The sequence below is a fragment of the Aulonocara stuartgranti genome (assembly GCF_965226115.1).
Source record: "Aulonocara stuartgranti genome assembly, chromosome: 13".
Classification (NCBI taxonomy): Eukaryota; Metazoa; Chordata; class Actinopteri; order Cichliformes; family Cichlidae; genus Aulonocara; species Aulonocara stuartgranti.
In genome coordinates, this window is record NC_138949.1 from 25829522 (window position 1) to 25845781 (window position 16260).

General features: G+C 39.0%; 2 protein-coding genes across 4 annotated transcripts; both read left to right on the plus strand.

Annotated features, from left to right (window-relative positions):
* The first annotated feature begins 2327 nt into the window (after positions 1-2327).
* Positions 2328-7735, plus strand: LOC309721040 (cytochrome P450 3A56-like). 2 transcript variants are annotated; one of them, XM_082558370.1, is made up of 7 exons: positions 2328-2439; positions 3312-3436; positions 3733-3817; positions 6205-6365; positions 6470-6696; positions 7025-7187; positions 7277-7735. In XM_082558370.1, exons 1-7 carry the CDS (start codon positions 2412-2414, stop codon positions 7349-7351), a joined length of 864 nt encoding a protein of 287 aa, XP_082414496.1. In that variant the 5' UTR covers positions 2328-2411; the 3' UTR covers positions 7352-7735. The 2 variants fall into 2 exon arrangements, with proteins under 2 accessions (XP_082414496.1, XP_082414497.1); XM_082558371.1 differs by lacking the exon at positions 2328-2439 and adding an exon at positions 3005-3189.
* Positions 7736-9336: 1601 nt separating this feature from the next.
* Positions 9337-16183, plus strand: LOC309721039 (cytochrome P450 3A40-like). 2 transcript variants are annotated; one of them, XM_082558369.1, is made up of 14 exons: positions 9343-9433; positions 9719-9844; positions 9998-10091; positions 10262-10314; positions 10699-10798; positions 11581-11697; positions 11928-12013; positions 12106-12248; positions 12331-12455; positions 13256-13340; positions 14471-14631; positions 14734-14960; positions 15352-15514; positions 15599-16183. In XM_082558369.1, exons 2-14 carry the CDS (start codon positions 9777-9779, stop codon positions 15671-15673), a joined length of 1497 nt encoding a protein of 498 aa, XP_082414495.1. In that variant the 5' UTR covers positions 9343-9433; positions 9719-9776; the 3' UTR covers positions 15674-16183. The 2 variants fall into 2 exon arrangements, with proteins under 2 accessions (XP_082414494.1, XP_082414495.1); XM_082558368.1 differs by having other exon boundaries at positions 9337-9844.
* Positions 16184-16260: the final 77 nt, after the last annotated feature.

Consider the following 16260-nt stretch of genomic DNA (forward strand, 5'->3'; position numbering starts at 1 on the left):
GTTACATGCTTAAATTGCACAAAATGTCAGAAATCTGCACTGTCATGAACAAAAATTTAAACCTAATTTTTCATCATTTGTTGGATTAACCCACTGAAATACAACAAACTCCTTTTGAGTTTACGTTTGTATTTCACCCTCAAATTGTTTTATTTTATTTTTTCCCCTTGCCTTGCTTGGTATCATTCCTTCTTTTTTTTTTAGCTCAACTGAATTTCGTTGTTTTTTCACTGACACTGCATTAGTATTACTGATCTGAAATCACACAAAGAACTTAAAATCCTAGTAGTATTTTTTTACTGTAAAAAAAAAAAAACACAGACATGTTGAGTAAATTTTTATAACTTGAAATGCAAATATAATATAATTGTACATTTTGTAAACATATGCAACTATTTATCTAAAAATGCAGCCAATACATCTGCTGAGTTTTTAAATTTTGCACAACCATTTAAAAATATTACTAAAACTAAAATGAGAGAACAATCAGGTTTCGCAATAAGATGCCCCACAAATGATGTGTGACAGTAAAAAAAAAAAAAGTTTGTCCACCAAAAGACAGAACAGCACAGGGATAAACCTGCAGGCCTGACAACAGGAGGGGTATCACTTAGTGACAGTTTTTACATTGCAAATGTGCCTTTGTGTTCATTAGTGACCTCACTGACACACAAGGCAAAACGACAACAGAACTACACAAGGCAACACAACACACTAAGTGTAAGGAAGAGGACTCCCTTACTAAATTTATTTATATTATCTGTATAGCACTTTAGAGCACACCTTTCACTTTATTAAAAGCACCTTATCAAGCACTTTATTTAGCGTTGCACTTTGAGCATGGATTTGCACACAAGAAGTTTAAATATTTATTGACTATTTATTGGGAATTTTAAAATCAGTTGGTAGCCTTGTTTCAGATCCTGCACAGCTGCTCCTCGTCAAGGAATGTGGTGGTTGTCTGTCAGGAGAGAAGAATGGTGATTGAGATTGTGATTAAGGTTTACCAGTAAGGAAAACTAATGCAAATGTGTGTGTGAAATCTAGGGATAAAAGTGGTGCAAATAGGTGTTTGTAAGATAATGATTACTCACCTTTCTTGCCTGTGTCCTCTTCAAGGTGTTTGGGCAAATGTTTCCCTGGGGGTCCAGACACCATTTAAAGGTTCCGGGAGAGACCACAGAGGGTTAATAACACTCACTTTCCTTCCATTTACAGAGTGTAACATCCAACCACCTGTGTAAAATCCGAAATTCCCATGGTGTTGTTCAAAATGTGGTCTGGCACAATCATAAACGTCGCTTGCTACTGAAAACAAGAAAAAAGCCATCCTGCTATGGGCTGAACCATTTGTTAATTGGGGGGGGGGGCACTATGCAATATATTCAGTTTTAGCATTTATATTCACTGTTGACTGTAACTATGCTCAAACTGTTAATGCTATCTTATTTTAATAAACAACAATGTCATATGCAAAACTGGGGTGGCACGGGATCATTTTATGGTGGCACTTGCCCTTCTAGATCCGCCCCTGCTTATTATTCTTTTACTACTCAAATTTCCTATCTAGAAGGCCAATGTGCGTTTATCATCTTCCATATTGAGTTGATTGGTTCAGTGCCCGTCACTACCAGATCAACTGCCCATTTGTGCATGTGTGAAGGTAACTCTACTTGGACAAACTGCTCGAAATGCCTAACAGAAACATTTCAGGGATTTTGGGTCATTCTGCACTCCAGATGCGTTAATTGCATTAAAAATTTTAATCTCGTTGACCGCGATGGCAGATTAATTTGCGTTAACGCGTTAATTTTGACAGCCCTAATTTAAACCAATTGAAATCATCACATTATTGTTTCTAGGACAGAAACAATATATAAATATGTTATATAATATATAAATAATATAAATTATCAGCATTGTACTAGTGAGTGGTGTACTTTGAAACAGTTTTCTGACATGTGCTTATTTAATCAATCATCAATAAGCACTGGTAGTAGTTGAGATATTTTTAACAAATATCACATGTTTCCCCACATCTATATTATCAAACGAACCTGGATAAATATGACGGGTTACTGATTACATTTTACTCGAACCTCTTTACACTGTAGTACTTATTTATGGTGATGTTGGTATTTGTCGTTTGTTTACTTTCTACTTTTGCATGTACCCATGTGCGTCGATCTAGCCAAAGGAAGTTCTATATGAATAATCAACATAGAGCCAACACAGAGAAGATTCCAATTGCATTACATTATATGTGCAAACCAATGTTGGAAATGTAAGCAAACATTGAGAGTTATTATTTCCTTTTCACAGGATACTGTTTTTTTCACTGGACCTATGGATGACGCTCTTGTAGTAGTCAAAGATGAAAGGTGGAAACGAATTCGCAACAGCGTGTCTCCATGCTTCACCAGTGGAAGACTGAAACAGGTTGATATATCTAAGTTCATTAACCACTTATATCCCAAAAAGTTTCTTTTTCAATGGGTGAAAGGTGATGAAACATTTCCCCTACTGAAAACGCTACGTCCAGAAAAAAAGAATCAACGTTTCTGGATTTCAATACCTGGATGATTGAGCATGCATCAAGACATAACCACTAATGTGATTAAACTATATACAAAATGAAGTACAAAAATAAAAGCCAGCAATTCCCATTATATGTTCTTATTTATTTCACAGACACTGTAAAGACATTGTTAAACTTTTTAAAATAGAGAAAACGAGTTTACAAATAAAATGTAAAAACATCATCAGTGTGTTTTGATCTGTTTTCTTTCTACATATCTGACAGACATTTAACATCTACAGAATATTAATAACATAATTTTCTTATTTTGTCTCCATTATATAAAAAAGGTTTTTCCCCTCGTTGCTCGCTATGCAGAACGACTTGTTGCAAAACTTGAGGAAATGAATTTGGATGAACCCATCACTGTCAAACAGTATGTTGTTAATCTGAAAGATGCAAACATATTAAATTGTTCGTCCTAAAATAAATAATGCACTGATCACTTGTCTTTTCAAACTCTAATAGGTTTGTGGCTCCTTACAGTTTAGACACTGTGACCAGTGCTTCTTTCAGTGTGGAGACAGACTCCATAAACAATCCAAATGATCCAGTTAATGTTCAAGTCCAAAAGTTCCTTAAATTCAAAATGTGGCTTTTCTTATTCATAAGTATGTCCTTCTTTTGACTTTTAAAAACTCATTTAATTGATTTGTTTTCAGAAAGCAAACTCAATAGTATCTGCAGGATGTAGAAATTTTGCTTACCGGTATTCAGTCTGGTCTCATTTCAGTGGCAGTTCCCTTTGGTGGACGTCTGGCAAAGTTCCTGAACATGGAAATCACACCCAAGGACAGTGTTGACTTTTTCTACAACATCCTCAAGAAATTTAAAAACCAGCATCATGAAGACAAATCTGTAAGCATTAAATTGACAAGGACATGAAACTAGTCGCAGAGGCCATCAGCTCATCAGAAATCTTTATAGACATGAGAGACAAGAGAAGGTTGTTTTCCATATACATCTAGCTTTGAAACCACAGGACTTGCTCCCTGTAAGCTACAGGAAAATAATTTAGGGCAATACCTGGAATCATTTGCCATTTTTTATATACAGTCTATGCACACCGCAAACATTATTGATATTTTTCTTCTGCTGTTGACTCTCAATCATCCACATGTGAGCACATTTGAATATTGTCTTTTCTGATGTAGGCTCGAGCAGACTTCCTGCAGGTGTTGATCCAGAGTGAGATCCCAGAAAAGACGTATAAGAACGATGAAGAACAGCCAAGTAAAGGTATGTGTTTACCACAGAAGTAATCCAGAATAACCCAGTCACCTATGTCACATTTACTTTAGACAACTCAGGATCAAGGGTTTAACACACACATTTTTCTCATGACATCAATCTGCTCATATGTCTCAAAAGACCAGTCAGTCAGTATCATATATTATAAACCAGGAGCTTGATGATAAATAGCTGAAGGGCTCTACACATCACGACGACATCCCTGTAAATATTTATAGAGCCATCCTAGCTATTGTAACATTTTTGATAATCTGGCTATAAAAAATTACATTAACCAAGTTGGATCTCAGGTCAACATGTACCCCTTCAGCCAGAATGTAAACTACAGAAGACAAGAATCAAGGTTAAGGGTGTGCATTGGCACCAATGCACACCCTTAACTAAATGTACAGTTTCACTGAGCAACTTTTCAGCTGCCCTGTAGCACACACACCTCCTACCTCAGGTCCCAGCACATCCTTTATCGGGGAGCCATGACTGGATGATGGAGCTCAGGTGTGTGCAGCCTCTGACACCACACCCTTAACCTGCTGCTACACCCTTCCCCTGCAGCTGAGCCACAAACCACACTCCATCACAGAAAGTTTTAGTATTAATCTTAAAAGCATAGTCTGTTCTTGTATCTTTTTATTAAAAATGATGCAGTTTAATGTGTCATTGCACTCTGAAATGAAACGAATGAATATTACAAATATACAGTTGGAGTTTAAAAAAAAGAAATCATGGAATCAATTTATGAACCAAAATGTATTCTAAACTTTTGAATCATCAAAGCAGCCACCTTTGACAGATATAACAGCTGGACACACCCATGGCATTCTTTCTACAATAAAACAAAAAATTCTTCTGCCCAGTCCAACCCAAACCAAAGGTTTGAGTCGGAAGACTGTGTTGCCCACTTCCTGATTTCAAGGTTACATCTTGTTCTTTTTTTCCTGAGGCAGTCTGGCAATGCTTGGACTTATGTTTTGAGTCATTACCTTGCTGTAGGATGAACCCCTGACCAACTAGGTTCATACCAGAGGGTGTTGCATGCCGCTGCAGAATGTTGTGGTAGTTGTTTTGGTTCAGGGTGCCTCTCCCTCTGTACAAGTCACCAAACCTGGATCCAGCAAAACAGCCCCAGACCATCACTCTTCCTCCTCCATGTTTGACAGTTGATGCCACACACTGTGGAACCAAAAATTCGCCTTCTTGATGGTGTACAAATGTCCTGCATGATGAACTGAAGATTTCAAATTTGGATTCATCAGTCCATACCTTCTTCCAGTCTTCAAATAGTGGTGGTGTTTCATGACCCAGGCAAGCCTCTTTGTCTTGTTCCAACATCTTAGCGACTTAGCGTCTTGCTTCAACTCGCCCTGTCATGCCTGCAGCTTGAAGTCTTCTCTGTACATTTGAAACTGAGACTTGCTTACTGCTGTTAGGGTCAACCCGCGTGGACCCAGGTAGCAGATCACACAGACACTTTAAGCTAGAGCGTAAATGATTTCTTTACAATAACACAGTTCTGGGATTGCCGTCATAACTGGTGGAGGACTCAAACAGTCTATGGGAAGGCAAGGGAGCAGAGATTAGAGAATAGACACGGTGAGAGGAAGACGAGGACTATGTGAGGTGAGAGAGTTGGAGAGCTTACTTGCCACAAGTTTGGTGACAGGCTGGGCCAGGGGGTGTGAGGAGCTGGTGGATTAGGCTAATAGAGTGCGGGCTGGTGATGGTGCAGGCTGATGAGGGTGACCAATATTCAGAAAGAGACCAACACGTTACCACTTCTGGATGAGGCAATACTCTGACACCAGACAGCAGCTGCGCTGCTCCTCAAATAGCCCCAGCTGATGATGCCTGATGCCCTGCAGGTATGCCAGGGAATCCAATAGATCACAGTCCTGCCCGTCTGCACTGAAAAAGGGAAATGACAGGACAGCAACAACACACACCATCCCAACTCCTAATAACTACAACCACTATTAAGCTGTGTTCCTGTGAGCTGCCTATCATGCAAGCTGTTAACTCTCAGAAACTTGTCCTCGAATTCAGTCGTTTCTTTGGGTCTGACTTTGTTTACAATTTCTCTGTAAAAAAGCACCTACATTTTTAAGTGTTATGATAGTCTGTCTCTCTTCCATCTTAATTGCCTTTTTCTTGCCATTTTTGTAGTAACACACTACTTTCTGCAGTACAACACTGTTAAACTGATGCTCATGAGGGTATGGTACCACAGTGTGTTCCAAGACTCCAGAAAATTCAGAATGCCTGTAGGAATTAGTAGCACCAGCTTTAACCCTAACCCTAACTCTAACTGCCCGCAGGGGCGAGAAAGTACTAGCTACTGATTACGCTTAAATAAGATAATTAATTATGTTTTTTCATAGGTTTGACTGAACATGAGATCCTTTCCCAGGCCTTGGTCTTCATCTTTGGAGGCTACGAGACCACCAGTACCACTCTAACTAACATCCTTTATAATCTGGCCACCAACCCTGATGTGTTGCAGACCTTACACAAAGAAATTGATGCTAAGCTGAAGAAAGATGTACAGTAATTCATCACATAATTTGTTGCCATTCTCGATTCAATGGTGGACACCATTTGCATATTTTGTTTTTATGTTTGCCTTCTTCTTTATATTTTGTCTAGGCACCCATTTCATACGAGGAGCTGACCGGTCTACAGTACCTGGACCAAGTTATACTTGAATCAATGCGACTGTTTCCCACTGCCCCTCGCCTCAACAGGGTGTGCAAAAGAACTGTGCAAGTGAATGGACTCACCATCCCCGAAGGAACCACAATTAGGATTCCTGCGTGGGTGTTGCACAAAGACCCACGCTACTGGGACTCACCTGAGCTTTTCAGACCAGAGAGGTAAATGTGTAGGTGTGTCATCACAAGGTCATAAAGAACCTGGTCATCCTGTAATTAGTGAAACCTGGGACATTATGCTTTGCTTTATCTTTGCTAGATCTTTCGAATGTTTTATCCATTATAGCTTCCACCTAAGTACTGCTTTGATCATAGGTTTTTCCCTGCTGTAAGATCTAACTGGCCAATGGGTCCCTAATCCCTGCTTAGATGGTTTGGCATCTTTACGTTGTAGGTCTACAGACTGCCTAAAAATCATGGCTCAATACAATGAGAATTATTTGATTATACATATCTACATTTTTAAAGTTTGTTTGATCTGTATCTGCAGGTTCAGTAAAGACAACATGGAGGAGGTGAACCCATACGCGTTCATGCCATTTGGACTCGGCCCTCGTAACTGCGTTGGGATGCGCTACGCCCTCCTTGTCATGAAGATGGTTATTGTCCGTCTCTTGCAGAAGTACACTTTGGAAACATGCAAAGAGACAATGGTAAGAGCAGCAATCCTCCACATTTAGACTGTCATGGTACTCTGCTGTCCTGTCACTGATGTTACATCCATTTCTTTTCTTTTTTTTAGATTCCACTTCAGTTTGACTGGAAGGTTCAGCCAGTTCAGCCTGTAAAACTCAAGTTTGTTCCCAGAAATCAGTAGTCTAAGAGGGAACATCTCCATCCTATCAAAAAAAATCCTATCAAACATTTTATTGTATAATTTTCTTTTAATGTGAGGCAAGTGCTGCCATAAGGGTATTCATCCTTTTTCTGCTGCTTAACTGTAAAATGTTAAATCAGTGCAGTGTAAATATTTGAATTTTCTTGCAATATTAATAAATCAAATGTATTTTAATTACTTTTCTTTAAATTGTGTTGAACTTTTTTCAAAAAGCTAACTTTACTAATGGTTTACTGTATGAATTTCCTGATAACCATCTTTGATTTGTGCAAACATATTATTCTGTGACACTTGATCTTTAGGTTTGCCTTTTTTTAATTTTGTCTTGTTTTCTTTCATGCATGAGCTTTATACAAATGAATAAATAAAATTACAGTTTGAAATCTAGAGACTTATCAGAATATCTCTTGGGACAGTTAAGTCCATGAAATAAGCTGCTGGCAGCTATACACGTCTCATTGATGGCTGTAGTCTTATTATTGGTTTTACCATCACAGCTAGCCAGGTTTCCAAAGGCATAGGGTCTTGTGGGCTAGTCAGAGCGGACACTCCATTTTCCCTCCTGCATCCAGTCTTGAGTCTTGTAGACCGATAGCCTCTCTGGCTTTCAGGCATGAATGCTCACATTTTACAAAGCCCGGACCTAGTTAGCATGTAAATATACACATTCATTAATGGTTTTTACAGTTTTTACAGTGTTGTGGTCAGAATATTGGGCTGCTCCACCTCCTCTTGGGGTGTCTTAAAGAGTTAACAGAGTGGAGAGACAGTCAAGATACAATAGAGAATGTTTGGTTATGTTGTAATCTTGGTTGTCTCAGTGAGAGACTCTCTCCAGCTCTAGGGCCACTTGGAGAACGTTATAATTAAACTATCAGTGATTTCCACGAGCACAGATGTTTTATGCATAAGTTGTTGGGTGTGGCCAGGTAAGACGGGGATCATTCTACAAACATATGGAATATGTAGGACCTTTTAGGTTTGGATTTTTTCCACCCTTAATAATAAACACCTTAATTTAGACGTTTTGTATACATGTTGTGTTTAATTTTATTATCTTTGTCTAATATTTACATTTGTTTGATGATCTGAAACATTTAAGTGCAACAAACATCCGAAACAAAATATGGTAGGATCCGCCCTGTTAAGAGGGAGTTTTTCATTCCCACCGTCTCCAAAGTACTTCCTCAGGGCTTGGTCGTATGATTATTGAGGTTTTCTCGCTTTTCTTTGTATTTTTTAGGGTCATTACCTTACAATATAAAGCACCTTGAGGCAGCTGTTGTTGTGATTTGACGCTTTATAAATGAAATTGAATTAAATTGGTGTAAATTTTAAAATAAAAGAAATGATTTAATTAATAATCTCAAAGCAGGAACAATTACTTAATGATGAATACTGTGAAATGTTTCTGGATAACTTCAGAATTAGGTTGTAGTGCAGGGAGAGACTTGGCTAAGAAACCAACTGAGAAGCTGGGAAAATAATATTTATTTGATGATGAAAGCATAGAAATTAACTGAGAAACTAAGACCAGATTCAAGCTGGGGTCATTGTATGTCATGCTGGATTCTCAACTCGCTGGCCAAACAAGAAAAACAGACATGTTACCCAGAATTGGAAATGTTTACACATTTCAATGTAATTAAAGTCGCAAACCCTGTGCCTACTCCTTTGCTAATCTCTCTAGGAGATATCGTTCTTTAGTTTGGACAATAACACGCCAGCAAAACTCTAATGCATAGTAGAATTAGATAAATCTCACTGCAATTAGTATGGATCACGTCATCAGAGCGATAAACATGTTAAGTAAAACACAAGAAAAGTACTGAAGAGAGTAATGCTTGCACACTTCCACAAAGCTGTGAGAGAAGAATTACAGCAGCCTGTGTCAGGGACATTATCAGCTTCTGCAGGGCCTCCTTGGTTTTTGTAGAAAAAAGGTGGGTCTCAAACAACTGCTGAGCATGCGCAGGAGTAATAGCCCCGTAGAAATATTCACAAGACTCATATGTTAAAAGTCGATTAGAGACAAACTAGACCGGACGGCAACCGTGGAAAGTGAGAAAATAATTATTGGGGGGATAATGGAGAACTTCGTTATTACAGGGAAGTATTAAAACAGATCAAAACGAAAGTTGATTTACAAACCAAGGACACCCTAAAGCGGATCATTTCATGCAGCAGAAATAGCAGACACATTAGAAATCGTTGATGGTTAAAGTATTTTATTCAGACTTACGCAAAACCAAAAACGTTTTAAAAGCGTCTGACCCTTTTACACCTTATTACGTAAACACATTTTTGTCTCATACGCTCTCCTCCCACCACATGACGTCTTCTTAGGTTCGCTGGTTTTCCAGCCTTCAGCTACACCTGCGCTTTTGTCGGAACGAGGTCAAAAATGTTTTTCACGCTGTTTTCAGCAACCACCTGGACTTTGCTTGCCCTCCTTTTCACGTTGATATTACTGTGAGTATTCCTCGACTGTTCACTGCGGTCAAGCCACCGCACCTGGAATCTTGTTTCTTCTTAATTACCTCGAAAGCAACAGTTGGGTGTCAGGCTTGCTGTTTGTTTTATTGTCCAACTGGCTCCTATCCTCGCTCTCTTTTTGCAACACAGGTACGGATTATGGCCATATCGGTTATTCAAAAAGCTGGGGATACCTGGACCGAGACCCCTGCCTTTTATTGGAACGATGCTGGGCATGAAGAAGGTACGTACATACACTAAACTCACCTTAGCGACTGGGATACGAGGAGCAGACTGATTTAATCTTGAGATTTAGAGATCAGGATTTGCTTGATGAACCTGTCTGTGCTCACGTCCAATTCAGTGGCTTTTTGACACTAATACACTTTTTTTTTCCTGTCTACCTTTTTGCAGGGATTTCTTGCTTTTGACCTAGAGTGCCATGCCAAGTATGGGGACGTCTGGGGGTGAGTTGTTAATTCATCATGACTGATAGAAGACGCATTCAAAACCACCACTGATATCCACTCATACCAAAATATCTCTGGGAGCCAAACTCACAGTATGTTAAAAATGTAACATATTGTGACTGTGGTTGTGAGGTCAACTCTGTGACAGGATGGAATAATGAAAAAAGTTTTCTACTGGCTTCCTCTTTTTATGAAGTTGTTCTTACTTTGGAGCTTGATCTGATAAAATAGTTTAAATATGAGATGGTAAACAAATATCTTTCGGTGGAAACATAACAAACCATTTTCTCTTTAGGGATAAGTGCAAGAATCAGCTTACATATCTAGATGTGTAATAGTACAAAAAAAAAAGAATTGTGAAAGACTCTTTTCTTTTTTTAGGTTGTACGATGGACGAACGCCAGTGTTGATGATTGCTGACCCTGAGATTGTTAAAACTGTGATGGTGAAGGAGTGCTACTCTGCATTTACCAACCGCAGGGTAAGAGGTTCATCTTGTTGTATATCAGTGTATGTCAGTGCAACACTCTCCATGTAACATAGAGTCTGCTAACAACATTGTTTTTTACTTTATTATTTTTCCAAGTTTGCTTTCAGTGGCGCTACAGTCTGAGGCTGACGTGTGTAATAACACAATAACTACAGGGACAAACTGGTATTATATATAAATGAAGTAATGTTCAAATCTGGCAGATTGGACTTTCACCAAGAGTTACACATTTATACTCAAGGGTTACATCAGCTCACACGTACACAGGAGCTGAGACACATGAAGTAAACCAAGCAACACACTTCACTGTTTTGTAGCCACCTAGAGATGAACGATAGATGTTATCTTTCTTGCTCTGTATAGCAGAATCAGAGATACTTTTACAAAGGGGGCGGGCCCCACACTTTGGGAAGGTCTGCATTATAATATATTATATAGAAGGACTTGGAGAGAGCTGTATCTCACTGCGTGAATGTCTTAAGATCTCAGATATTAGAAGCCAAAGATTTCAGCCAACAATCGTTGGTTCCTATCGTAAGGGTAATAAAATCATATTGGTCATAAAATTTTAGTATGTAATGCTTCAAGGCCAGGGGTCAAAGGTCAGACATCAGCAATCTGCTATAAACGCAGGTTGACGTCATGTTGTAATGAAAACATAAGCGCTTGCGCTTTGGCGAAAATGGTGTTAGAAGACATTACACTATCTGAGGAAACTTTGAGTTTCTGTGTGACAGGGTGGAAGCAACAGTAAAGTTATTTCCTTTTCACAGGATACCAGTTTTGTCAGTGGACCTATGGATGACGCCATTACAGTAGTCAAAGATGAAAGGTGGAAACGAATTCGCAACAGCCTGTCTCCATGCTTCACAAGTGGAAGACTGAAACAGGTTGATATCACATCTGAGTTCATTAACCACTTGTGTGTTAACATGTATATGAAGTGCATTTTTTTACTTGCTAAAATATGTTGGGAGAACAACTCCCAGGCATGGCTAAAACTGTTGGTACCTTTACACTTAAAAAAAAATCATGGACAAAAAATATTGACCTAGACTAGATTAAAAAAAATTATAAACATAATTCTCTTATTTTGTTTCCATTACTAAAAAAAAAAAAGGTTTTTCCCCTCGTTGCTCGCTATGCAGAACGACTTGTTGCAAAACTTGAGGAAATGAATTTGGATGAACCCATCACTGTCAAACAGTATGTTGTTCATCTGTAAAATGCAAACATATTATACTGTTCGTCCTAAAATAAATAATGCACTGACCATTTGTCTTTTCCAACTCTCATAGGTTTGTGGCTCCTTACAGTTTAGACACTGTGACCAGTGCTTCTTTCAGTGTGGAGACAGACTCCATAAACAATCCAAATGATCCAGTTAATGTTCAAGTCCAGAAACTACTTAAGATGAAAATTTGGCTTTTATTCTTACTAAGTATGCCCTCCTTTTATGCAAACACCATTTGGTAATATGCTATCTTTAGCTTTAGGTTAACAACTCTTTGCTCTCTTTTCAGTGGCATTTCCCTTTGGTGGACGTCTGGCAGAGCTCCTGAAAATTGATATTGTGCCCAAGGACAGCATTGACTTTTTCTACAACATCATCAAGAGATTTAAAGATCAGCATCATGAAGAGAAATCTGTAAGCATTCAATTTAAAATGGAAGATCAACATTGTCTTGTCTGTATGCACTAACCTTTGGGTCATTGTCATGTAGCTGTAGCTTCATGTTATGTGGGGTCGAAAAGGAAGATGCTGCGAGGGACTGTACATATTCTTGGCTATAATACTGTACAAAAATAGTATAGCAGTACTATAGTTGTGCTGAGTCTTTTCAGTGTCCCCATCCTGATGTTTTAAACTCAACATGCCAAACAATGAGCAGCTCTATCCTCACCTGCAACTTCTCAATCACATAGTAAAACATCCCATGCCTTTTCTTGCTGTGTCATTCTAATGGCACCATAATTTACAAAGCAAATGTATTGTTGAATTTAAAAGGAAATGAAACTAGTTGCAGAGCCAATCACCTCATCAGGAAAGTGTTTACTGACACAATGTAGCTAAAGTGTTGTTTTATGTAGCTTTGAAACAAGAGTAGTCACCCCCTGGTGACCATTAGGAAAAATTACTTCAGGGAAAAACTTTAGAGAAACTTCTGCGTTTTTTTTTTTGTTTTGTTTTTGTTTGTTTGTTTGTTCTTGGATGTAGTTTTGGACAAGAACACCAGTGACGCCTGTTTTCATCCATGAGGTGTGTGCGGCAAAAAGCCGTACAACATGTGCCTTGAGGCGACTGTTGTTCTGATTTGGCGCTATATAAATTTTACCTGTATTAACTTGTGTGTGCTACTCTAGTATTGTTTTAACTTTGGAATATTCAATTTCATACATGGTTTCTGGAATTGTTGTTAACGATGAATGTTTTCTTTTCTTATCTAGGACCGAGCAGACTTTCTGCAGGTGTTGATTCAGAGTGAGATCCCAGAAAAGACGTATAAGGATTATGAAGAACAGCCAAGTAAAGGTATGTTTTTACCACAGAAGTATCAGGGCGAGTAGGGCAAAGTGTAGGGCTCAGCTTGTTGTCCACTTTCAAGTCACTCATGTCACATGTACTGCAGACCACTCAGGATCAGGGGTTTTACACACAATTTTTTCTCATGACATCAATCTGCTCATATGTCTCATGTACAAGAGACCTGCCAGTGTTACATGTTATAAATCAGGACCTGGGTGATAATTAAATGAAGGGCTGTACATACCTCTGTAATATCCCTGTAAGTATTTATATAGCCAGCCTGGCTAAGTGTTTTAAATTGTATGTGAGAGATGTCAAAGTGAGCCTGGACTGTAACAGGCCCTATGAGGCACTGTGAGGTGTATGAGATATTGTGGAGCATTAAGGGCTTTGTATTTCAAGATGAGGGAGCCATGGAAGAGTAGCCAGGAGAAATGGGATATCTATTTCTCGTTGGTGTTACCACTTCTATATACAGCATTTTAGAGCTATTGGAACTTGGAAACTACTGGAGAAATTTAACACACAGGAGAAGACACACAGCATGAGAAGACTACATCACAAAGAACAAGGAGAGACAGACAATAAATAAACAGCAGGTAATGAGGGGAGATGGGAAACAGTTGGGAAATACACCGGGAGCAAATCAGGAATAACAAGACAAGGGAAGTTGAACTGAACACAAAGCACCTGAGACAAGAGACTATCACAATAAAACAGGAAATTACACTGAGAGGGAGACGAGAGGACTTGACACAGGTAACGAATACAGAGACATGACTGTCTTCACAATACAGGCACAAAAGGGAACGGACAAAAGTCAGCTATAATTAACCTAGAGACACAAAATAGAGAACACACAAGCTCAAAACACTGCATCCATGTCACAAAACACTTGCAATAATTAGTTTGTCTTACCTTCAGTTAACTATCTGTTAGCTATTAAAGTAATTCCTCAGGAGTGTCAAACATTATGTGGTTCTTCACATCACCTTCAGATTTAGGAAACTGTCTCTGGCATTTTTCTTTTTGATCAGTTGTCAGTTTCAGTGTGAGATTGGCTCAGTACTAGTTACTGATTACTTTAGGGTTATTATATTAATTATAAACGGACTTTGATTTTGTTTTTTCTGTAGGTTTGACTGAACATGAGATGCTTTCCCAGGCCTTGATCTTCATCTTTGGAGGCTACGAGACCACCAGTACCACTCTAACTAACATCCTTTATAATCTGGCCACCAACCCTGATGCGTTGCAGACCTTACACAAAGAAATTGATGCTAACCTGAAGGAAGATGTACAGTAATTCGTCCCATGATGTGTTTCCATCACTGATTTAGTAGTGGACATCATTTACATATTGTCTTTTTTTTTGTGTTTGCTGCCTTTATTTGTCTAGGCACCCATTTCATACGAGGAGCTGACTGGTCTACAGTACCTGGACCAAGTTATACTTGAATCAATGCGTTTGATTCCCACTGCCCCTCGAATTGACAGGACATGCAAAAAAACTGTGCAGGTGCATGGCCTCACCATCCCCGAGGGAACCATAGTTGGGGTTCCTGCGTGGGTGTTGCACAAAGACCCACGCTACTGGAACTCACCTGAGCTTTTTAGACCAGAGAGGTAAATGTGCATGTAGGTGTGTCATCACAAGGTTATGAAGAACCCTGTCGCTCTCCACAAGAGAGAATAATTAGTGAAATCTGGGACATTTGCTTTATCTTTTTCATCCCAAAACCTCTGCAGCTGTCTGCTTTGAGTCATTGTTGTTCTGGAAGCTGAACTGTTCCCCTAGACTGAGGGTGCTGCAGTGTGGAGCTGGTTTTGATCTGACTTGTCCTCAATCAGGCCCGAGAGCTCCTCAAAGCTTTAGAAGTAACAGTGTATTTTTGCCCTGAACTACGCCCTACTACACTTTATGTTGAAGGTTGCCTGAACATCGTGGTTAAATACAGTGAATTATAGGACTCTACATATCTACATTTTTAAAGGTTTGTTTGATCTGTATCTGCAGGTTCAGTAAAGACAACATGGAAGAGGTGAACCCATACGCGTTCATGCCATTTGGACTCGGCCCTCGTAACTGCGTTGGGATGCGCTACGCCATCCTTGTTATGAAAATGGTTATTGTCCGTCTCTTGCAGAAGTACACTTTGGAAACATGCAAAGAGACCATGGTAATAGCAACACTCCTCCACATTCAAACTGTCATGGTACTCTGCTGTCCTGTCACTGATGTTACATCCATTTCTTTTTTCTAGATTCCACTTCAGTTTGACTGGAAGTTTCAGCCAGTTCAGCCTGTAAAACTCAAGTTTGTTCCCAGAAATCAGTAGTCTGAGAGGGAGCTGCTACCATGATGACGTTCATTGTGCATTTTTTTTCTACTGCTAAATTTAAAAGGTTATCAAGTCAGTGCAGTGTAAACACTTGAATTTTCTTGCAGCATTAATAAATTTTAATGACTTTGGATTTGTGCAAACATTATTTTGTGACACTTCTGCTTTAAATTTGCTTTTCGTCATTGTTTGATTACTTTTGATTTCTCTTTGTGTATGCGTTTCATGGGTTAATAAGTACAAAGTAAATAAATATAAAATAAATACAGTCTACACAGTCTAGAGACAGTCTTTTTAAAATCTTTCATGTGCATTAAATATGCTGCTGGCAGTGATGCATGTCTCAGTGATGGCTGTAGCCCTATTGTTGGTGGTTTCTGTCTCCACCCATTTTTCAACAGCTAGTGGGGCTCATTCTGGACTCACAGGTTTGATCGTGGTTTTCTGACAGTCCAAAAATCAATGTTTTGTATTGCTCACTAATTAAAACGGACCAGTTATGCTGAATTCCTGTTCTACATTTGTATACTTGGACTCCAGAGTAGCTCAAGCTGTCCTACTTATCATATGCTTTATTCCAGTGG

Coding starts and splice junctions, on each gene's coding strand:
- LOC309721040 (XM_082558370.1), top strand. CDS start 2,412: ATGCTTCACCAGTGGAAGACTGAAACAG. Junction 2,440..3,311: donor CCAGTGGAAGACTGAAACAG/GTTGATATATCT, acceptor GTCTCATTTCAG/TGGCAGTTCCCTTTGGTGGA. Junction 6,697..7,024: donor GAGCTTTTCAGACCAGAGAG/GTAAATGTGTAG, acceptor CTGTATCTGCAG/GTTCAGTAAAGACAACATGG.
- LOC309721039 (XM_082558368.1), top strand. CDS start 9,777: ATGTTTTTCACGCTGTTTTCAGCAACCACCTGGACTTTGCTTGCCCTC. Junction 10,315..10,698: donor AAGTATGGGGACGTCTGGGG/GTGAGTTGTTAA, acceptor TTCTTTTTTTAG/GTTGTACGATGGACGAACGC. Junction 12,249..12,330: donor TTGGCTTTTATTCTTACTAA/GTATGCCCTCCT, acceptor CTCTCTTTTCAG/TGGCATTTCCCTTTGGTGGA.